The 24,160-nt window shown below is 42.3% G+C and overlaps 1 protein-coding gene across 2 annotated transcripts in view; it reads right to left on the bottom strand.

The window, feature by feature from the left end:
• Positions 1-383: 383 nt before the first annotated feature.
• The window catches only part of LOC126418801 (guided entry of tail-anchored proteins factor 1-like), a 110,446-nt gene continuing 86,669 nt past the window's right edge, over positions 384-24,160 (bottom strand). The window contains exons 3-4 of one of the 2 annotated variants that reach the window (XM_050085736.1): positions 3,041-3,108; positions 384-612 (exon numbers count right to left, since the gene is read on the bottom strand). In XM_050085736.1, the coding sequence (XP_049941693.1) occupies positions 607-612; positions 3,041-3,108 (74 nt within the window). In that variant the 3' untranslated portion in view covers positions 384-606. Of the gene's footprint in view, positions 613-1,814; positions 2,116-3,040; positions 3,109-24,160 lie in introns of those variants that run through there. The other variant, XM_050085735.1, reaches the window with a different exon arrangement.

Below are 24,160 nucleotides of genomic sequence, written 5' to 3'. Positions count from 1 at the left end.
TCTCTTTGTAACCTTTCTTGGCCTTACTGTTTGGTGTAGTCTTAAGTCTTTGTTTATAAGCCTTCTAGAGCACCCTTTGTGAGGAGGCAATTCAAACTCCTGGTTATTCATAAAGGCCTACCTTTTTTCTATTTTGTAATCTTACTTAACTGAAGCTGTTATTACAGAAGGCCTGCTCATTTTCTATTTGGTAATATCACTTAACTGAAGTTGTCATTATTGAAAGCCTGCCTGTCCCCTTTTAATTAAATTAAGAGCTCTTCCAACATTTGGATTAGCTGAAACTCTTATTTATCAATTGTTTTTATTGCCCTATTATTGAGATTTGATATTTTACTCAATCTGTTTTGTAATTAACTGAAATTGAGATTGCCAACGGCCTATCTGTTTCAGAGGTATTTATGTCAATAAGTTAGTAACAGGAAATGACACATGATGCTACATGGACCCTAGCCTTTTGCCTTACATCCCTTTATCCATAATTGTAGGATTCAGTTGTAATTCCAATTTTCCTCTTCACCTACATCACATAATTGCTGCTGCAACCAAGTTTCACAATTTGGATCAACTGCAGACATCTTATTCCTCTTAGAAAGTTGCTCCATGCTACAGCTGAAAAATAACATAAATTCTTGTATATAATAAAATGTTATAAAATAAGAAAATCTAAAAAAGCAACTGAAAGAAAAATATTTAGTAATTATTACAAATAATGTGAAACATGCAGTCAGACAAGCACCTAATTTCGCATTCTTTTCTAAGTAACATACTTTATTGTTAGACCAACAAAGTCAAGCTAATTGTTGAATGTTGCTTTACTTGCAGCAAATATTAAAATGAAGGTACTGAAAAAGAGAGGCTGTTGTTTTTAGCAGTGCTACCACACTCAGTGTTTAAAATAAATAATGCGTCTGAGAGAATGATGTTTCGGGTTAAGGGTTAATAATGCTGTCTGTTTTTCATTCAGCACTTGAGCAATACCACCTTATTTTACAGACTATAAGGTACACCTTAATTTTTTTTAAATAACATTTTTAACCATTTGTATTATTAGACTGCAAAGCCAGGCTTAAAAAAAAATCTTAGTTCATAAAACTGAACTGACCCTCAAAATCCCTGAAAATCGTCATCTGAACCTCCTTCTTCATATACCTTTTATTTCTTTCCATTACAAAATTAGCTACTAACAAAAATATTGTACTGTTACTGATATCACAAATCACTTTCAAACTTTCAATTCAAGTTCAGTGTCACCATAGACTGCAGTGATGCATCATAAGCTAAGACAGTGTTTTGGGTTTGTGATGGTGGGGTGGGAGGGAGACAGTGTTAGCAAACTTGTGAATCACCACAACTCATGTTCATTGCATCAGTGCACTGCTGCTGCCAGTTGAATCCAGTGTGGCCAGGTAGAGATAGGCTTCCTGTGGCAGCAAATATATGGTCATTTTTTAGGACTGGTGGGAATTTTAAATCAAACACTGGACATTTTTAAATTAATTTTGGGTATAAGACACACCTGAATTTTGGAGGCAATTTTTTGGAGAAAAGAGGGCATCTTATAGTCTGTAAAATACAGTATATACAGCAGTATTGTAAACACCTAAATTTGGACTTAGGGCTAGGTGATAGCCTTTTTTTCTCAAAATACTGAAAAGTAATTATCTTTTACCAGTATAGTTAGTAGATAGTGCACCTAGTATATTAGACATCCTAGACTGCACTGTATAAATTAAAACAAATGACATACGTTTACATTTTCTGCTCCAGTGGCTTCACACATATCAAATGAAGAAGGAACAAAACAGGAAGAATTTCTCAGCAACAAAATTTTTATTTTTAAAATATTTCTTTGGGATGGAAATACAAGTACTGTTCTCATAACAAAATTAGGCATCTTGACATACACAATATTTAGCACACTCAAATACAAAACTGCTTAGCTGCTTTTCTTGCAACGTGTCCAACACAAAACAACCAAATAACAATACTTATACCACCATCAATGCCAGATGGCCATGAGAGAAATGCACCGAAAGGTTTCATCCAATTTGGTGGAAAAGTTGCAACAGGTACATGCTTATACATCCAGACAAAGCAGCAGGTAATGATGCCCTGTAAGTTAACAAGGCATTACTAAAGGAAACATATGGATAAATAAGTCGGAATATATGACAAAGATCTTGTTTCATTGTATCAAAGGAAAATTCCATTGAGAAAACTGCTGAATTACGAGACAGAATTGCTCGCCAGCACTTACTTTTAGGAGGCAAAATACGGAATACTGCCTATCCAACACATGTAAAAGTGATACACTACCTATCTGTGGAACTAACAGTTCCTTCCTCAGAGAGGAGAGCGGGATAGATTGGAGAAGATTACAAGGTATGGGCAGGTGACTCAGACTATAGGATGAGAGGAACCCACCTACGTTGAGGACGCGGGTACTGGAAGTAATCAGTTCATAAATACACAATGTACTTTCGTTACAAATTCCTAGGTTACACATTATTGTCAAATATTTAAGTAGTCTAATCTTCTAGAACATATTGTCATGCCTGCTAAGGAGTACATCATTATGATAAGTGTTGTTCATACCAAGATTTATAAGTGATAGCAATAGAAACTCAAAATAATATGAGATACACACTCAGAACTAAAGTTTCTGTAACTTTCACACAGTGTTGGCAATATGTATTTTGATCATACCAGTCCACAGAATTTAACACACTCCCTCCCCCCCCCCCCCCCCCCCCCTCTCTCTCTCTCTCTCTCTCTCTCTCTCTCTCTCTCTCTCTCTCTCTCTCTCTCTCTTGCCCTGTCTACAGAGTAGCATTGCCACGCTGACACAAAAAAGCGCATCCCAAAGTGAACTATAGTGAAACTCCTTGATGGTTTCAAAGCACATGCTGGGCTATCTCTGAAACCTGGACCCTTGCCTTTCACAGCCAATTTTCTTACTGACTGAATACCAATATACAAATTACATATATAATTATTCTACATGTTTTATGTTTCAAAGTTTCTTATTCAAACTCACCAACACCAATTGTGCAGCATATAAAACAGCAATTTTGGTTTTTGCTTGTGATTCCAGTCGTGAAGCAGCTGTAACAGAGGGGAAAAAATCGTAAGAATTATAGTGCACACACACAGAGCTCACTGATACCAGGGTTATAGTTCATAGTATTAGGTTTTTACACACACACACACACACACACACACACACACACACACACACACACACACACACACACACACTTTTAGCAGAAATATCCAACCAAATATGAAAATGAGAATCATGTAATCATATTTAAATGTTCATATGCAGTCACAAACATTTATTATTATTATTATTATTATTATTATTATTATTACTACTACTACTACTACTATTACTATCATTACTGCTGTTACTATAATTGTATAATACCAGAAAATCCTGGATGGACACAAATGTTGCAACTCAACTTATGGAATTGTATTGTTATTCAGAGCGCACAGATTTGTCAGCTATATTTTCCACAGGGCCATACACTATGTGGAGATGGTGTAACTGCTATTATGTCAAAGACTGTTTATGTGCCTATCCAATGTGATGAAGGAACATTTATGATAGATGTGGTTTCAACGGTTCCCATTAATCTACTCTAAGAGATATACCGCAATCTCAGGTTACTTTGGCCCTTTGCGGGTAACTTTCGTTCCCTGGTCAGAAAAAGTTTTATTTTTTCCCCTGCTAAAATTATGCCCTTAGCATGGAGTAAACAAGGTAGTATGCATTTACAGTGTATGAAGATAGATCTACAACAGTTGCAGTCAATCTGGGCTTCATCACCCACTACTGTGCAATTTAGTTTTCGTCGTCAGCAGTAGGTAGTTGAAAGTTAAAGATATATTCTTTGCAACAATATTATGAAAAGGAAGGTTGCTATTCACAATAAAGCGGAGATTCTGAGTTGCAGATAGATAGGCACAATAAAAAGACTGTCATAAATAAAGCTTTCGGCCAGTAAGGCCTTCGTCAAAATTAGACCGCACACACACAGACACACACACACACACACCTGCACTCTCAGGCAACTGAAGCCACACTGCAAGCAGCAGCACAAGTGCGTGATGGGAATGGCGACTGGGTGGGGTAAGGAGGAGGTTGGGGTGTGAAGATGGGGGGATAGTAGGGTAGGGGTAACGGACAGCGAAGTTCTGGAGGTTAGACGGAGGGCAGGCAAGAGATGGGGGAGGGAGGAGGTAGAGGAAAAGGAGAGAAGTAAAAAGACTAACTGGAATGTTGGAATGAGGTTAGTGTAGTGCCGGAATGGGAACAGGGAAGGGGCTGGATGGGTGAGCACCATGACTAACGAAGGTTGAGGCCAGAAGGATTGCAGTCATCCAAATGGAGGATGTCATGTTTTGCAGTGTGTTCAGCAACAGAGTGGTCGACTTGTTTCTTGGTCACAGTTTGACCGTGGCCATTCGTGCACACACACACAGCTAGTTGGTTGTCATGCCCACATAGAATGCAGCACAGTGGTTGCAGCTTAGTTTATAGATTACATTACTTGTTTCACAGGTAGCCCTGCCTTTGATGGGATAAGTGATGTTTGTGACTGGACTGGTGTAGGAGGTGGTGGTGGAGGATGTATAGGGCATGTCTTACATCTAGGTCTATTACAGGGTTATGACCCCTGAGGTAAGGGAGTGGGAGCAGGGGTTGTGTAGGGATGGACAAATATATTGTGAAGTTTTGGTGGTGGACAGAATGCCACTGTGGTAGGGGTGGGAAGGATAGTGGGCAGGACATTTCTCATTTCAAGGCACAACAAGAGCTAGTCAAAACCCTGGTGGAGAATGTAATTTAGTTGCTCCAGTACTGGGTGGTAGTGAGACACGAAGGGAATGGTCCTCTCTGGTGGGATGGCGGGACTCTGGGAGGTGGTGGGGGACTGGAAAGATAAGGCAAGGGAGATATGTTTTTGTACAAGGTTGGGAGGATAATTACAGTCTGTGAAGGCTTCAGTGAGACCCTCAGTACGTTTTGAGAGGAATCGCTCGTTACTGCAGATGTGGGCTTGGTTGATGTGGTTTTACAGGACTGTTTGTGTGTGTGTGTGTGTGTGTGTGTGTGTGTGTGTGTGTGTGTGTATTTCGAAATAGGCCTGAAGCTTATGTGTTCAGTAGTCCTTTTGTTGAGCCTCTCTGCAGCTCAACAATTCTGCTACATGGTGAGTAGCAATCTTTTCTTTTCATAATTAGGTTTATGTTACGTTGCTGACAGGTCACTGCATTCAGTCACGTTGTTTTAAGCAGTTCCCAACTTCCTGCTAGTATTTCTTTGGCATGAATGACCCAGTAGAGCTAAGAACAGGTGGATGGGACATGAGGGGGAATATATCTACAATTTTAATAAAATAGCATCAGTGCTGAGGAAAATAGATTTACAGTGACAAAAAAATTAAATGCCATCAGCTATTCAAGCATTAAGCTGATCCTGTCTTGTCCTAAAACTTAATAGCAACACATTAAACAGAAATATAAAACATTGGCATTAAGTGGAAAGCAGGCATAATGCACAGAATACTACCAAGAAACTGAAAGATCAACTGGTATATCTGCAAATGTGTTATGCTTTTCAGAATATTAATAAACTAAGCCTATAGACCATGGTGGTTGCAAATTATGAACATACTGCTTGAGAATGAGCAAAAGGAAAGTGGAGTTAGCAACAAGCACAAAACCAGAATTTCTTATCTTCATGAGTGGTGTGTTCAAAAGCTCTTTGCATCCTGTGACACATCACAGTATTTTGAACACAAAAGGTAGTTGTTGGCAGACTGAAAAGTGAAACCAAACCTTCTGATTTGCACATTCATGCACTGCCAGCAACAGGCAAGGTTTGGTTCCAAACATTGGTACGATACACATTTTTTTCCCTTCTGGGATTTTTTGAATGGTTTTAAGTGCATCCCAAGACTGGAGAGAGCATTAATATCTAGTATGAATAATTGGAAATACTTATGAATGTCATATTGCTGAAAGCCTCTGGACTTTTGCCATTGTTAACTCCAAATAAACTAGTCATGTAACTCATGTTATGTAGAACCTCATTTTACTATTACATCTTCAGGAAATTCTCCATAGCTGGCTCTAGTACATTTAATGAAGAATTAATGTTCAGCAAACTCACCTAAATTTCTTCAAATTATGATATAATAATTCAGGCTCTGTGAAGTGAAACATCATCACGGTAGTAGAGAAAAGACTTGTTGCCTCAGAAATAAAAAAAAAAAAGTAATCATCTAAATTTTTTTGCAAACAACTGGATGTTTTGAATATTGATCAGAATTAATTAACAGAGCCTAACAAGGGAAAACAGTCCCAGATTTGCATACCATCATCCTAGAATTTCAATGTGGTCAGTAAATGACAGAAAATCATTACAGAAGTCAGCCACTATTCGCACTGTTGATTGTAATTTTCCATCTTGATCACGTTTTAATGTTGTTTAAACTATAAGCATTTACGAGTGTTAGATATTCAAAAAAGTTGTAAAGGCAGCAAAACAAATGGCAAACAATAAGTTTATTTTACAACATAACAGTAAGACAAAGGCAGTGTGGTCTGTTGTCAAATCTGAGTTAGATGTTAAAGTCAGTAGTAATGAAATAACTAAAATTAAAGTAGATGATAATGTCGTTGTAAACCCAGCTCAAATATCAGTGTGTTTAAATGAATTCTTCATAAATTTAGCAAAGTCAGAAGTTGATGTAGCAGGATATCAGAGTAAAGTAAATGCCTTTGGACTCGACCAAGAAGCTGAGTATCTCACAGATTTTAAAAAAAGTCACAATAAAGGATGTTAAAAATGTTATATTGTCATTAAAAAATAAAAATTCTGCTGGGTGGGATGGGACACCAAGTAAAGTGATTAAAGCAGTATATAACATAATACCACCCCCGCTAGCTAAAATAATCAACCAATCTTTTGAACAGGGGTGCTTTCCTGATGTGTTAAAATATGCCAAAGTGAGACTCCTGTTCAAGAAAGGGTTGAGGGAAGATAGGGGAAACTATCGCCCTATTTCTATTCTCCCAATCCTGCCAAAAGTGTTAGAAAAAGTAGCTGCAAATCAGATCAAAAATTTTATCGTAAAACATGATATTATTGTCAGTAACCAATTTGGATTCCAACAAGGAAAAAACACACTGGATGCAGTAAATAACTTTATTGAGAAGATATGCAAATCATTGGATCAGAGGAGTAAAGTCGCAGGTATCTTCTGCGATCTTTCAAAAGCATTTTTGACTTGGTGAACCATGACTTGCTTATCTACAAATTAAACAAATATGGGATTAAGGACAAACCTCTGAAATGGCTCACATCATACTTGCACAACACAAAGCAAAGGGTAAGTGTCACATCAAATGCAGTGAATTATTATTCTAAATGGAGTACAGTATCACAAGGTGTGCCTCAAGGCTCTATTTTGGGGCCAATTCTGTTCCTATTCTATGTAAATGACTTGCCCATAAATATAAATTCCCCGTCAGTTCTGTTTGCGGATGACACTTCTGTTGTAATTGAAGATGATGCAGAAAAAATTCAGAGCTCCATTGTGAGCACAATGGGTACTCTAGAAAACTGGTTCCAGTTAAATGGCTTGAAGCTGAATATTGCTAAAACCAATATGGTACATTTCAAAACCGAACATTTGAAATGTGTGGATCTTAAAATACATCATCACAATCATCCTATGGAAGAAGTTAACACAGTCAAATTCCTTGGACTAAATGTGGACAACAACTTAAACTGGAGTACACATAATGAGTTCCTATCAAATAAACTAAGCAGCTTTGCATTTGCAATGCAAATACTAGCAAACTCTACTGACATGAGTACACTAAAAATAGCATATCATAGTTATTTTGAATCTGTCATTAGGCATGGTATCATTTTCTGGGGAAATTCAAGTAGTATATCTCGAATACTGAAACTGCAAAAGAAAATGATAAGATACATGTGTAGTGCACAACAAACAGAATCTTGTCACCCATTATTTCGGAACCTGCAAATCCTAACAGTTCCCTCCATATACATTTATGAAATTATAATCTTTGTGCACAGCAGACAAAAGTTATTTGAGGAAAATCATTTTAACCACACATAAAACACAAGAAATAAAAATAATTTTATGTTACCCACACACCATTTGAAATTATATGCACGAACTCCACAGTATATGAGGATGACAATATATAACAAGCTAATGGGCAAAAATATATTTAATATGAAGCCAGAGAGTCTAAAAATAAGGCTACAGCAGATTCTGTGGGAGAAATGCTACTATTCAGTAGAGGAATTCATAGAGGATGACATGATAATTTGAGCAAGGGGTAATTAATTGTTAGTCTTTTATTGTATGTGTATTGTATTATTATTATTATGATACCATTTGTTAAAATCAACTGTTGTAATTAATTGTTAGTTTTTTATTGTACATGTATTTTTATATTGTATTATTGTTATGGTACCATTTGTTAAAATTAGGTGTTGTATGTATATGGTAAAACTTCCAAAATTTTGACGTGTCTCCTGTACCTGAATCAAATGATTTAGATTATGTACGTTATGAGACTAATAAACCACAATTCACAATGTCAATCTTCATCAGAAACACATGACAAGAATATTGATACAATTTCCATTTATAACCGTATCACGGAATAGAATATAATGCAACTATCACTGGAAATATGTTTATAAATCTATCTATTTTTCATGAATTACATTTTCACCAATAATAAATGGCTCTTTACATCACAACTGTGAAACAATAGCAGCAAACTGTCCTGCTCAATTTGGTAGAAGTACCTAGAATTTTCTGTCATTACCATATATAATTACGTCGACTGTGTAGATAAGAATTACAGGATACACTGTGCGAATGGCCTAAAACCCAGCATTATAGGCAATAAATTTAATACTTTGTTTTGCATATTATTCCACCATTTTTAATTTACTTTTCCAATAAGGCCTCGTCACCACCACCATTAATGCCAGTTGTCATGCTCATTGCTGTGCACACTGACCCCATAAACCAAGTGACTTGATCCCAGATGTTTACCATCTTCCCTCAAAGCCTGCTGAAGATTTAGACTGGAGATGATCTTGATTTGATGTGTCTATCTGCTTGGTGCTCTTCCCCTTAGTCTCTTGCCCTCAATCTTTCCTTCCGTGACTATTTTCTCTAGATTTTCTCCATGTCTTCTCACACTATAGCCAAAGAACTGGAGAATTTTTGGTTGACATGAGAATACCTATCTACCTATATCATAATCTGCAAGCAACCTAATAGTGTGAGGCAGAGGGTACTTTTTGTACCACCTCCAACCTCTTTCCACTCGCAAATAGTGCATGGAAGGAATGATTATTGGTACACCTCTGTATTGGTCCCAATTTCTCAAATTTTCTCCTTATCATCACTACACAAGATGTGTGTGTGTGGGGAAGTAATATATTGTCTGACTCTTCCAAGAAAGTGTTCTCTGGACATTTCAATAGTAAATCTCTCCATGATGCACAACGTCTCTTTGTAACATCTGCCAATGGAGTTTGTTGAGCATCTCTGTAACACTCTCACACTGGCTACACAATCCCTTGATGAAATTGGACCTTCTCTCTCTCTTCTATCACACCTATCTGGTAGGGATCCCAGATAGATAAACAACACTGAAGAATCAGTTGAACAAGTGCCTTATAAGCCACTTCCTTCATGGATGAGTTACATTTCCTTAACATTCTTGCTATGAATCTGAGTTTGGCATCTACTATTTCCACTATTTGTTCTATTCCACTTAAGGTCGCTCTGGACAGTTACTAATAGATATTTTATGGTAGATACTGTTTCCAGCAGTCTGTCATCAATAGTGTAGCTGTGCAGTAGTGGACCTCTTTTCCTATGTATATGTTAAATTTATTTATGTTCAGTATCAACTACCAGAGCCTGTGCCATTCATCAATTCTCTGGAGATCATTCTGCAAATCATAACTATCTTCTGGCGTTGCTATTTTGTTACAGACAATAGCATCATCTGCAAAAGTCTTAAAGAGCATCCAACACTTTCTACTAGATCATTTATATATATTGTAAACAGTAACAGTCCTGTCACACTTCCTTGAGGTACTCCGGAAATTACCTTTACACCTGTCCATTTTGTTCCATTAAGACTGATGTATTGAGTGCTAACTGCAAGGAAGTCTTGAATCGAGCCGTAAATTTGGATAGATGAAAGAATGCGTGACTTTCAGTTCTTTTAATTGACTTGCAAGTTGAACCTGTGCTCTTCAATCAGTTAGCACAAGTTTTGACTCGCTGAGGCTGGTGTCTAATTCATATGGTAAACCAATGTACTTTATTTTTCTTAGTTTCTCAGAAAGTTAATCATCACTGCTGACTAAAGCACAGTGTCATCACCAAATCAGAGATTGTTAATAGTTCTACCACCAACTGATATGCCTTTAGTCCAACCATTGTGGACATTCCTAGTGACATAGGTTCCGCACTGATGTCATACAGTTGGAGCAATAGAACACAATCCTGTTTGACAACTTTTGCTTCCCTGAAGAAATCAGACATGCCAGAACTTGTCTTCCTAGAAAACACAGTCAAAAGTTTCTCCTTTTCCTTCATTAAAATGTGTGGATATGTGAGGCTGAATGTACAGCTTGAAATGCTGGTTCAAGATGTAGAGCAAAATGTTGTTTGCATGGGATATGAGAGCAATAGTTCATTTGTTGGAGCAGTTCCTGATTGACACTTTCTTGTATATGGGGTGGAAGAGAGAGTGCGACCAGTCTTCTGGCCACTCCACAGCTTCCCATAATGTTGCACACAATGAATGCAGCATATTAATCCCTTCTTGCCCCATTTCTTTACTCATCTCCCCAGATATAATTTCCACACCAGGGGATTTACACTTATTCAAATGTTGAATTGCATTCTCTATTTTTCTGTGTAAGATTGTAGGTTCCAATGTAAGTTGCTCAACTGCTTGACCATCCACTCTGTTGTTAATTCCAGAATACAATTTTTCACAGTACTGATTCCACCTCAAAACAGCAATGTCCTTGTCTCTGATAGGGTAGGCATTCTCATCGGCTGCCTCCCACATACAAAAATTAAATTCACTGGCTCTGATGCTATTAAGTTTTTTGAAGAGATCACATACTTGATTTGTTTGTGATGTTATTCTATTTCATCACAGATACTGCTACTGAAGTGGATCTGTCTTTTCTACAATTCCATTGTATTTCCCAGCACAGGTTCTTATACCTGCCTTGATCCTGGGTATTGTGGATACCAGTTTTCTTCAGACTGCTTCTCTCCTCAGTTGCCTATAGTGAAAACTTTGATATCCCAAGAATGTTTTGGACTTTGTGGTCATTCTGATGTCGGAAGTGACAAGGAAACAAACTTCTCCATTTAGTCCCATATTTTTAATACTGGTGCTTCCTTATCAAGACTGATCTTTCGGAGTTTGGTCTTACAAGATCACCAAATTCCCAAAGTGCTTCCTTATCCACTCTTCTTGGTGAATTCGAGGTTAATCCTCATTTTTATGGACAGCAAATTGTGATCATTTCCACAGTCTTGGCTTAAGCGTGTATGACCCCAGTTCCACCCCTCCCCCTAAAATAATGTTCATGGCAATAAAATGTATGAGTTACTTTCTATTTTTAATTACACAAAAACACATTTCCAAACAACAAAGGATGACTTGACACAAAGTAACTTCAGAGATGAACTTTATATCAGTGGTAACAAACACTACAGTCCATTCTGTATTGATTAGACACACACAGCCTTCTCCTCCCAAACCCCATTCCTCCCCCCCCCCCCCCCCCAATAATGTGAGTCACCTGAAATGTAAGGAAATTTGAACTTTATTTGCCAGATGGGTTTTGTCTGGTCTGTTGACACAACAATGGTGCAGCTGCTGGGTGGTGGAAGAGGCTGATAACAACCGATGATGTCTGCATGGGTGTCTCCAGTGTGGTGAGACTAATGACGTCAACATGGTAAGGATGTAGGTAGGACTTATGCTGGCTTGACTCATTAGATCTTTGTGATTTTGACATTTTAACGATCTCCATGGTATTGGAGTCCTAGTCACATCAGAAAGTGATCAGTCTGTGTAGTAGGAGCAGCAATCTGATTAGATCTGTGTTGAGTGGAATATGAGTACTGTAATCCAAAGCTTTCTGGATGAAAATAGGAGTTTGGCATGGCGTGAAGCAGGTAGGTGTTGGATCTTAGCCTTGTGGTCTCAGCTATACTGCACCAGATGTGGTAGTTCTGCTGTGGATGGCAGCAGTGCACATGTCAGATCATCTTCCAGAATGCATAACTGCTCCCCGTACACTATTTCTGCTAGTGATGCCTCCATCTCCAGCTTTTACACTGTGCAAAGGCCTAAAAGGACCAATGAAAGGGGGTTTTCCATTTCTCAAGGTAGCACACGATGGCTGTGTCTGATGTCACTTTTCTACCATCCTGCTGATGGCAGGATGGTAGTTTGTCATATGATGATGTTGGGAGCCACACAACTTTGACAATTATTAGAACGAAACGGTTTGGAATTCCCAACTCTATTAGGTAGATATGTGGAGGGGGGCAATCAAATCATACTAACGAGGTGGCAATTATAGTCTTTGCTGTTGTCTCGACAGAAACTTCTGTGAGGGTGTAGCTTCTGCCCACTGAGTACACCCGTCAACTGCTGTGGAATGTATCAGTAGCTGTCCAATGCTGAAAGGGAGTCTGCAAGATGAACGGGGACATGGCTTAGAACCTTGAAACTGCCCAATGTCAGCTCATATGTGCCATTTCATTTTGCATAGTTGATGTTGAATATACGAATGAGCCCAAGCACCAAGCATCTTTTTTAATTGATGGACAAACAAAACTGTGTGTCAGTAACTTGATGATCGTGTTTGCTCCTGGATGTAACAGATTGTGAGCAATGCCAAAAGCAGCTTTGTGAAATTTTGGCAAAATGTAGAGCCTTTGATTCTGCTAGGAGATGTAACACAATAGTGACAATCTGATGCCTCGCACTGAGATTTGGGTGAGTCACAGTCCTGTGGAAGGGTCAGAAATAAATGCCGTAGTTGTGAATCTGTAATCTGAGTGCTGGCGAGTTCTTGTAGTCCACGGCATTTGCCAAACTACCAGCATCCAAAAAGTAATCAGCACCAACATTACCTGCTCCTTTTATGTGATGCACATCCATTGTAAACTGGCTGACAAACTCTATACATCTGAACTGCCAAGAGGAGCACTCATCACTGGTGTGCTGTGCTGGTTGCTACTTTTGAAAGAAAATTTAACGGTTGCCAATGTTGGTCGATCCACTGCACATATTGCTGTTTGGTTAACATCAATGAATATTGCTAGGAGCACAAATGGCACTCGGTGAGCAAAGATCACTGCACTAGTTAGGCTCACCTGAAGATCACAGGTAACAGTAATGAATAACTGCCATTAGTTGAAATCATATGTCCTAGGAAGGTGAGGTTGCTTTGCCAATGACACACTTCTCTCCATTCAGTACTATGCCACAGTCTCACAACTGCCATTGTGTTTCCTACGCATGTTGTTCGTGTAGCCATACATTTGGTGAGAACACTAGAATGTCATCAAGGTATGGGAAGGAAAATGGAAGTACCTTTAACACTTCATTCATAGAACTTTGTGATGTCTGTGTGGCATTTTTGAGACCAAATGGCATAAATAAAAATTAAAATTTGTCGAAGAGCACAGCTACCACCATCTTCAGGAGTTCACAAAGTGGCACAAGTATTTGGCTGTACGCTTTGTGACAATCTATAATGCAGTAAAATTTTCCACCAGCTAAAGTACATGTAAAACCTTGAATGTTTTGCATAAGGTACCTGTTTGGAACTATCTAGGTGTTTAAAGTGCAGTAATCCCCACAGAGACACCACAAGTCATCTTTATTGCGAACGAGAAGCAAAGGTGAAAATCAAGGGCTGTTGGAATGACGGGTTTTCTGCTTGGAGCATTTCTTCAAATATGTGCTTTTTTCGAAGAGTTCTCGGGCTTCCAGCCGGGTGGCGGTGTCTTCAAACTGCAGTTTGAAGACACCGCCACCCGGCTGGAAGCCCGAGAATTCTTCGAAAGCTGTATACGCCGGGAAAGCATACATTCACATGTGCTTTTTTATGTTATATGCTGAAGTATCCTTTGATTGAGGATACTTCCACAAAAGAAGCCCAGATAGCGTTTAACAAAACTTGAAAGTTTACTTGCAGCTTGCAAAGTTCCAGAAAAATGGCTATGTTAACAAAAGTTTGCATTTATTGCACTTTTGTATGCAGTACTACCTAAACGTGACTCCCAAACTTAATAACAGAAACACTACCACGATACTTTACTTGTGTGGTCTCAAGTCTGGAACACGGCACTTGTTCAGAAAAAAACAATCTTGGAAAATTAGCACAGTGCCACACTGCACTTGACTAAAGTCGTCAAATCACAATCACCTGACAACCAAACAAGGAAACAGTGAGTAAAAGAATAACATTGTCCTAAGTATCACATCGCCTAGCAAAGTCAAGTACTAGGAGCGAGTGCCGTGACAATATTCTTTACAGGTGATGGCACGTAGAGTGTGAGCCCCTCACTGAAGAAGTACTAATGTACTCAGCACCTGGCTCAGTCCACTCACTCTGACGGAAGTGGCTAACTGTGGGTAGTGTGTCAGCTTAAACACTTACTGGGTGGCAGGATATGTGGCAAACTATTTGCAGCACGTGTCTGGTGGGAGAAAATAGTTCTGTGCGGCCAGCGACATATCTGAGCACCACTAGTGCCACCTGCTAGCCTGGAATTGGTGCCAAAACCACCACCTTGTGGTGGATGCAATCTTCTGCAGGACTTTGCTGTCAAATGTTCTGCTGATGGAAGACAAGCCATAACTCGTGCTGTGTGATGGTTGCACTGGTTGCTGACTATGCTGGCATCCATTGGCATGAAAGCAAATGTTTTGCGAGAATTCTGTGGACAAGTTGCAAAATGGGTTGGTCACATGCACGGACATTGTGTACATTGTTGTGTTTGACACTGCAATGCTGAGCTAGTATCCATAAATCAATCAGGAGACTTCACTTCCTGAACCTCCAGGGTTCTCACAAGTTTCCCCAAGTGAAATTCCCTGACATTTCTCTGCTTTCCAAACACATTTTAGCATTTTTCCCTGTCAAATTTTGAGACTGATTGATTGATTAATTTCTGGGGCCAAATGGTGAGGTCATCAGTCCCACGAATCCAAAGTTACTCACAGAGGAAAGAGGGTCAGCTAAAAGTGGATGGATCCAGTCAGGGGAGTCAAACTACAAGACAAGGAAGTTAAAACATACACAGTAAAAGGCATAAAAGGTTAGACCAAATCTAAAAACTGGAAAAAAATTTTACAAGGGGAGGGGTCATGGGGACCCGCACTGAGAAAACATGAAGAGAGGCCCCAACCCAACCACCCTGCCTCTGCTCCAGGAGTAGAGAAAAACCTTATATTTGGAAATAACCACTTTCACAGAGGAAAGTGAGGACCAGTTCAACCATATGTGAATTGTCTACTAATAATAAAATTAAGGAAGACTATACTTAGCACGAAGGAGGCATTCTTTCAGTATGTGAGATATTGTCAGTCTGGTTTCACAACTACACTGTGGCAGTGGTTCGTTACACAGGAGGGCACAATGGGTGAGCCTGGTATAACCAATGTATAGATGGCATAAAGCAGTGGATTCCTTCTGAGAGGAGTGGAAGGTAGAGCACTGAACTGCAGCAGTGGACTCCTTCCAAGAGGAGCAAAAGGAAGAGCATCAAAGTGCAGCAGTCTCCTTGATTGTGCGGAGTTTATTACTGAGAGCAGTAGCACACCAAATGTCATTCCACTTTTGGGCAAAGAGAGATCTGACAAAGATCTGCATATCCGCAGTTGGAGTCATGAAAGGGAAGGGAGATTGAGTATCAGCTTATCTAGCCAAACAGTCAGCCCGTTCATTCCCTGGGGTACCCACATGACTTGGGACTCAGAGAAAGACAAATGAGCGGATGTCACAGCCAAGGAAGGAGAAGTGGTCATGGACTGCAGAGACCAAAGGATGACAAGAGTAGCAGGATGCTCAATGAGTCAGTACATATTAACACACTGTGGAGGGAGGCCCAAGTAACAAAATGGAGGGTCCTGGTAACACCTAGCAGCTCTGCTGTGAACAACTACACGATTCCGGCAATAAATGGTGTTCTAAGCCAGGAGGAGACGTGAAAGTGTAACCTGCCTTGTCTGTTATCTTAGAACCATCAGTGTAGAAAATGGTAGCACCCTGGAACTCTTTCAGGATGCAATGTACAAGATGCCGGAAGACCATAGGGGCGACAGAGACCTTAGGACCCTTCAATAGGCTGGTCCTAATCTGTGGTCTAGGCACCATTCAAGAGGGGGTGTGAGGGGGAAATACACAGGGCACATTTCAGTGAATCGAGATGGAGATCCCAACAGAGGGAAGTGAGACACATTCCAACCGGCAATCCCACCCATGGGCAGTGATCAGGAGTAAGACATCCTACACTTCCAAATAGGCCAGGATACATGGAATGGTCAGGGAATCTGCGAATGATGATTGTGTAAGAAACTAGGAGTTGGCTTCATCATATTTGTAGAGGGGGAATCCCGCTTCCGGGAGGAAACTGTTAACAGAACTAGTGCGAAAGGCATCAATAGCCAGACACACCCCACAATGGTGAACAGGATCAAGTATTTTCAGAGCGGGAGGAGCCACTGAGCCATAAACCTGACTTCCATAACCTAGTCTGAACAAGACCAGAGCACTGTAAAGATAGAGAAGAGTAGCATGGTCTGCACCCCAAGATGTGTGAGCCAGGAGGCAGAGAGCATTAAGCTTCCGCGTGCATTTCATCTTCAGGCGGCAAATATGGGGCACCCATGTCAGCTTTTCATAAAAAAAAAGGGCCCAAGAAACAGGATTGTGCTATAACATCTACGGTATGGTCACCTACATAAAGTTCTGGATCAGGGTGTACTATGAATTGATGACAAAAATGCATAATCCATGTTTTGGAGCGAGAAAATTGGAAGCCATGGGAGACAGCCCATGCAGAGGTCTGTCGGACAGCCCCTTGAAACCAGCACCCAGCAGACACTACCAAGTGGGATCTGCACTAGATGCAAAAATTGTCAACATACAACGCGGGGTAACCTGAGGGCCAACAGAGGTTACAATCCCATTGATGGCTATGAGGAAGAGTGTGACACTTAATACAGAACCCTATGGGATACCATTCTCCTGAATATGAAGGGTGCTGAGTGAAGTGCCAACTGGAACCCAGAAGAGCCGGTGGGATAAAAAAAATCATGAATAAAAATTGGAAGGGGGCTGCGAAAGCCCCTGTCGTGGGAGAGGGGTAACTGAAATACGATGGTGCCAAGCCATGTCATATGCCTTGTGTGTGTCAAAGAAGATGGTGACAAGGCGCCTACAGTTAATAAATTCCAGTCAGACTGCAGTTTCAAATCTGAGTAAATTGTCAGTGTTGAAGATCATCCTTCCCAGAAGCTACACTGATATGGAGACAAAAGGCCCCAAAATTCGAGTACCCAGCATAATCGGAAACTAACCATCCTCTCAAGCAGTTTACAAAGTATGTTCATTGAGCTAACTGGGCAGTAGCTGTCGTTGGGTTCTTCCCAGGCTTAAGGATGGGGATAACTATACTGCCACACTGTTGTGAGGCGAAGGCACATGTGACCCAAATGTGGTTAAAGATCCTGAGTAGATATTGTGTTTGTGTAATGTGCAAGTGTTGGATCATCTGGTTGTGGATGGAATCTGAGCTTGGGGCCGTGTCATGTGAAGCGGTAAGTCTGCAAGAATTCCCATTAGTGAAGGGTTCATTATAGGGTTCAGCTTGGTGAGGGTTGAAACAGCCCTGAGTTTCTGCTGGAGAAAGGTGGCAGTATAGGAAGAGAATACTGACGCTGTCGAAAAGTGTGTCGCGAGGTGTTCTGCAAGGACCAACGGATCAGTAGACAGAGCACCTCGGAGGATAAGCCACTGGACAGCTGCCTGTCGCTGGTGGCCCAGAAGGCTACAGAGGTTGAACCAAACCTGCGATGAAGAGCCATACGCCCCAGGGAGGAAACATAGCGAGCATTCCTTTTTAGTCTGCTTAATAAGGTAACAAGCCTTAGCACAGAGATGCTTAAAAGCGAGGAGGTTGGTCTGTGAAGGATGTCATTTAAATCATTGCAGCACCTGTTGGCAGTCCTGGACAGCGACTGTTATGTCCTTGGTCCACCATGGTACTGGTCGATGATTAGGGGGACCTGTAGATAGGGGGACAGCAGTACCAGCAGCATGAAGAATAGTGGCAGAAATACCTTGCACAACCACATCAATGCAGTTCGTGAGAGAGGTGTCGAAGTGCACAGCAGACGTATATAAAGGCCAATTGGCCCTGCGGATTGCCCAGCATGGAGGGCCTATCTGCCTGGCGGTGGCAGGGGAATGACAGAATCACTGGAAAGTGGTCACTGTCACAAAGATCATCACGGGGTGACCAATGTAGGCAAGCCATGAGAGCAGAGGAGGAGACTGAAATCGACAGCAATAAAGGTTCCATGAGTGCCACTGAAGTGGGTAGGGGAACCATCATTGAGGAGACACTAATCAAAGTCTGTAGTAAGTTGGTCAAGTAGAAGACCCCTGCTGAATGCAGTGGCACTCCCCCACAGAGGGATGGTGTGCATTGAAGTACCCAAGGAGGAAATACGGGGGTGGGAGTTGCTGTATTAAGGTAAACAGTTCAACACAAGGAAGCGACCTACCTGGAGGGAGGTAGACGTTGCAAATGGTGATTGCCACAGTCATCTGCACTCTAACTGCTATTGCTTCCAGGTTGGTATGAAGGGGGATCCAGTCACTAATGACATTGGTGCAAACCCACATGCAGACCCCTCCAGACGCTATCCCAGGGCAGGCACAGTTCCAAGAGAATGCTCAATAACACAAAACTTTAGCAAGTGATCACCACAAAAGTGAGTTTCTTGAAGAGCAAGACAGAATGAATAGTAGCAGGAAACAAGGCATTGTATTTCTGGGAGGTGGCGATAATATCTGTTGCAATTCCACTGGATTATCGTGTGGTGAGAGTCCAGGAGAGTCATAAAGAAGTTGAGGGAAGGTCAAGTCACTTGGTCGGTGGTCTTCACCAATGAGGATGGTGTAACATCCATAAAAACTGGGCCTTGATTCAGTATGAGGTGAAGAGATTCAAGCCCCCCAGAAAGCTGCGGAAGCTTCAACTTTTGACTTGTTCTGCTTCTTCTTCTTCCTCAGAGAGAATAGATGGTGGTGATATCGGGATGGATCTGACAGAGAGCGAGTGGCCTTGGGGCCCTCAGAGCGCGTGTCTCTCCTCTAGCCTGAACGCAAGCTTCCTGTCCTGAGAACACCAGGGAGGGGTATTCTGAGATGGAGCCCCATCCCTAGCAGAAGCCAGAGAAGAGGATGTCTTCCATGTCGGAGGAGGAGGAGGAGGAGGAGGAGGAGGAGGAGCGGTTCCTGGAGGGAAAGGGATGGGAGCTGCCGAGGGTGAGGAAACTGAAGGGGGGCAGGATGGGGGTAAGGGTGAGGGGTGAGGAGGGGAAGGCATAACTAAGGCATACATAGATGATTTACAGGGTGAAATCTGTCAAATTTCTTCCAGACTTCGAAGAAGCTGTGAAGGTCAAGGGTCTTTATTTCCTGAATTCTTTTTTCCTTCATGTACACTGGACACTCCGGTGAGTGGGAAGAATGGAGACCAGATCAATTTACACAGTTAGGCAGTAGGGTGCAAGGGCTCCCCACATGAAGAGGGTAGCCACATTCACCACAGATGGGTGTGTCATCGCATCGCGAGGACATGGGGCCAAACTTGATACAATGGAAGTAATGCATGGGAGGTGGAATGTAGGGTTTGACATCGCATCTGTACATCATTACCCTGACCTTCTCAGGCAGGCTATGCCCCTCAAATGCCATGATGAGAGCACCAGTGTCTACGCAATGGTCCTTAGGGCCTTTCTGGACATGCAAGACAAAATGAATGCCATGTTGTTCCAGATTTGCCATAAGTTCATCATCGAACTCAAGGAGAAGGTCCCTATGGAACATTACATCCTGTGTCATACTGAGAGACTTGTGAGGAGCAATAGCCATGAGGTTGTCTCCTAAACGGTTGCAGGCACAGAGGGATGTTGGCTGACTGGCAGAAGTTGTCTTTATAAGGAGAGAGCCAGAGCTCATCTTGCTTAATGACTCGAACTTCGCCGAACTTGTCCTCACTATGTTCCACAAAGAAAAGGGGTTTGGTGGTGGCAAAAGTCCCCCTGTCAGTCCTGTTACAGACCAGGAACCATGGAAAAGGCCTCACTCCAAGTCGGCATGTGTGGCCCTCCTCCCAGGTTGGAAAGGCAGAAACAGGAACTGAGACAGAACTACGTTAAGGAAGAGACACAGCCGCAGTAGAGCAGCCAGAGTGTTTAACACATTTCATGTGCCAAACGTCCACCCTGGCAATACCCACTCCGAACAGGTGCTCACCTTGTGGGCGCCACCCAGCCACAGCAATGGCCGCCTAGTGGGCCAGTTATTGCCACGAGTTACAATGCCCCGAAAAGATTGGCAACCACTCCTAGGCTTGCACAAGGTGTTCACTGCGCAGGTACTGGCAGTGTGACTCCTGTGGTATCAGAGGCTTAGCCAGATGGGTACATAACAGGTTCACCACATGGAATGGCTACCTAGCTGGTGACCTAGCATGGGGGCAAAAGGGTTTTGGCGGGGAGGGAGGGGAAGGGGTAAAAGGGAGAGGGAGAGGGAGAGGGAGAGGGAGAGGGAGAGGAGGAGGAGGAGGAGGAGAGAAATCCAAGCCAAAGACACTAGGAAGGAGTTCTTTCCCATCTGGCTCACCCTACAGATTTCAGAGATGGAGGTCAAACACCTGAGGGGGACCAAAAAATAAAAGCCAAAAAGGAGGAGGGAAAGCAACCAACATCACAAGATGAAGCAAAGTCATGAGAATAGTCAGGCTGACATAAAGAAGAACACCAAGAGAAGGAATGGCAGGGGCAAAGGGAAAGGAAGATGGTCAGCTAAGGAGAAGGAAGGGGAAGGGAAAGCAGCCCAGAAAAGAATAAAGGCTGCAGTAGCTAAGGGACCCATGAGCGCCACCCATATACCCACCAAAGAGTTGTTGGCCCCCTGGGGGGACAAATTTTGAGATCTCAAGGCATAAGTTGACAAAAGAATGTAAGGGCTTCTGTATTTCTAAATATGTGAGCAAAAATCTTATGTACTAAAATCAACACCTTTTACTATGAACTGTTTTTAGATTGAGAAAGCAAGTCAAATGTAATTAATGTATATTTCATTAACACTGGAGATGTTATTTTATTTCAATAAAACAAAACACATTTGGTGAGAAAAATATGTATGTCATTGGAATCACAAGACAGATTTAAAATATCTTCACTGATTTGAGAAATAACCTGAGAAGAAAGTAGGCCTCTTGAAAGTAATGTATAAGGCAGGGAAGAGTTGTGTAAACCAATACTATAGGTGACTGCCAATAAAATGTTGGTTCTACTACGTTTGTTATTGTTGGTTATTGCCCACTGTGATATGTCTATTATTTTACAGGTATTGTGTGGTTTTTCTTTCACAAAACATATGAGTACGTAGTGTACAAACTGCCAGTGACTGCCACTATTTTGTTTCTCTTATCAACCATACTTTCTAATATACATTTTGGCACTGTTGGTCCAGATTGTCCCACTCGTCAATGGCGATTCGGCATAGATCCTTCAGAGTGTTTGGTGGGATACGTCGTCCATAAACAGCCCTTTTCAATCTATCGTGGCATGTTCAATAGGGTTCACGTCTAGAGAACAAGCTAGCCACTGTAGTCAATCGATGTCGTTATCCTGAAGGAAGTCATTCGCGAGAGGCCGTCGTTGGATAAGCAGCTGCAGCAGCAAGTCGTATACTCCTAGCTCACTCATTTGCTACATAGTTTAGTTCTCAATTTCTTTGCATGTTTTTGGTACTTGCATTGTCTAATTCATAAATTTCTGGCGTATTATAGTATTTGAGAGTTGTAGCATTGCGTTTTAGTACCTGGATAGTGTAAATTCGCGTAGTCGTTTGTCTTCTGTTTTTGTTTTGAACGGCCAGCGTCGGTTGGTCACAGTCAGTGTGCTCCCTGCCGCCGTTGGATAAGCAGCTGCAGCAGCAAGTCGTATGCTCCTAGCTCACTCATTTGTTACATAGTTTAATTCTTAATTTCTTTACGTGTTTTTGGTACTTGCATTGTCTAATTCATAAATTTCTGGCGTATTATACACTCCTGGAAATGGAAAAAAGAACACATTGACACCGGTGTGTCAGACCCACCATACTTGCTCCGAACACTGCGAGAGGGCTGTACAAGCAATCATCACACGCACGGCACAGCGGACACACCAGGAACCGCGGTGTTGGCCGTCGAATGGCGCTAGCTGCGCAGCATTTGTGCACCGCCGCCGTCAGTGTCAGCCAGTTTGCCGTGGCATACGGAGCTCCATCGCAGTCTTTAACACTGGTAGCATGCCGCGACAGCGTGGACGTGAACCGTATGTGCAGTTGACGGACTTTGAGCGAGGGCGTATAGTGGGCATGCGGGAGGCCGGGTGGACGTACCGCCGAATTGCTCAACACGTGGGGCGTGAGGTCTCCACAGTACATCGATGTTGTCGCCAGTGGTCGGCGGAAGGTGCATGTGCCCGTCGACCTGGGACCGGACCGCAGCGACGCACGGATGCACGCCAAGACCGTAGGATCCTACGCAGTGCCGTAGGGGACAGCACCGCCACTTCCCAGCAAATTAGGGACACTGTTGCTCCTGGGGTATCGGCGAGGACCATTCGTAACCGTCTCCATGAAGCTAGGCTACGGTCCCGCACACCGTTAGGCCGTCTTCCGCTCACGCCCCAACATTGTGCAGCCCGCCTCCAGTGGTGTCGCGACAGGCGTGAATGGAGGGACGAATGGAGACGTGTCGTCTTCAGCGATGAGAGTCGCTTCTGCCTTGGTGCCAATGATGGTCGTGTGCGTGTTTGGCGCCGTGCAGGTGAGCGCCACAATCAGGACTGCATACGACCGAGGCACACAGGGCCAACACCCGGCATCATGGTGTGGGGAGCGATCTCCTACACTGGCCGTACACCACTGGTGATCGTCGAGGGGACACTGAATAGTGCACGGTACATCCAAACCGTCATCGAACCCATCGTTCTACCATTCCTAGACCGGCAAGGGAACTTGCTGTTCCAACAGGACAATGCACGTCCGCATGTATCCCGTGCCACCCAACGTGCTCTAGAAGGTGTAAGTCAACTACCCTGGCCAGCAAGATCTCCGGATCTGTCCCCCATTGAGCATGTTTGGGACTGGATGAAGCGTCGTCTCACGTGGTGTGCACGTCCAGCACGAACGCTGGTCCAACTGAGGCGCCAGGTGGAAATGGCATGGCAAGCCGTTCCACAGGACTACATCCAGCATCTCTACGATCGTCTCCATGGGAGAATAGCAGCCTGCATTGCTGTGAAAGGTGGATATACACTGTACTAGTGCCGACATTGTGCATGCTCTGTTGCCTGTGTCTATGTGCCTGTGGTTCTGTCAGTGTGATCATGTGATGTATCTGACCCCAGGAATGTGTCAATAAAGTTTCCTCTTCCTGGGACAATGAATTCACGGTGTTCTTATTTCAATTTCCAGGAGTGTAGTATTTGAGAGTTGTAGCATCGCGTTTTAGTACCTGGATAGTGTAAATTCGCGTAGTCGTTTGTCTTCTGTTTTTGTTTTGAACGGCCAGTGTTGGTTGGTCACAGTCAGTGTGCTCCCTGCCGCCGTTGGACAAGCAGCTGCAGCAGCAAGTCGTATACTCCTAGCTCACTCATTTGTTACATAGTTTAATTCTTAATTTCTTTGCGTGTTTCTGGTACTTGCATTGTTTAATTCATAAATTTC

The sequence above is a fragment of the Schistocerca serialis genome, chromosome 9 (assembly GCF_023864345.2).
Source record: "Schistocerca serialis cubense isolate TAMUIC-IGC-003099 chromosome 9, iqSchSeri2.2, whole genome shotgun sequence".
Classification (NCBI taxonomy): domain Eukaryota; kingdom Metazoa; phylum Arthropoda; class Insecta; order Orthoptera; family Acrididae; genus Schistocerca; species Schistocerca serialis.
Note: the sequence above shows the minus strand (reverse complement) of the source record. Positions and strands in the feature narration are given on the sequence as shown.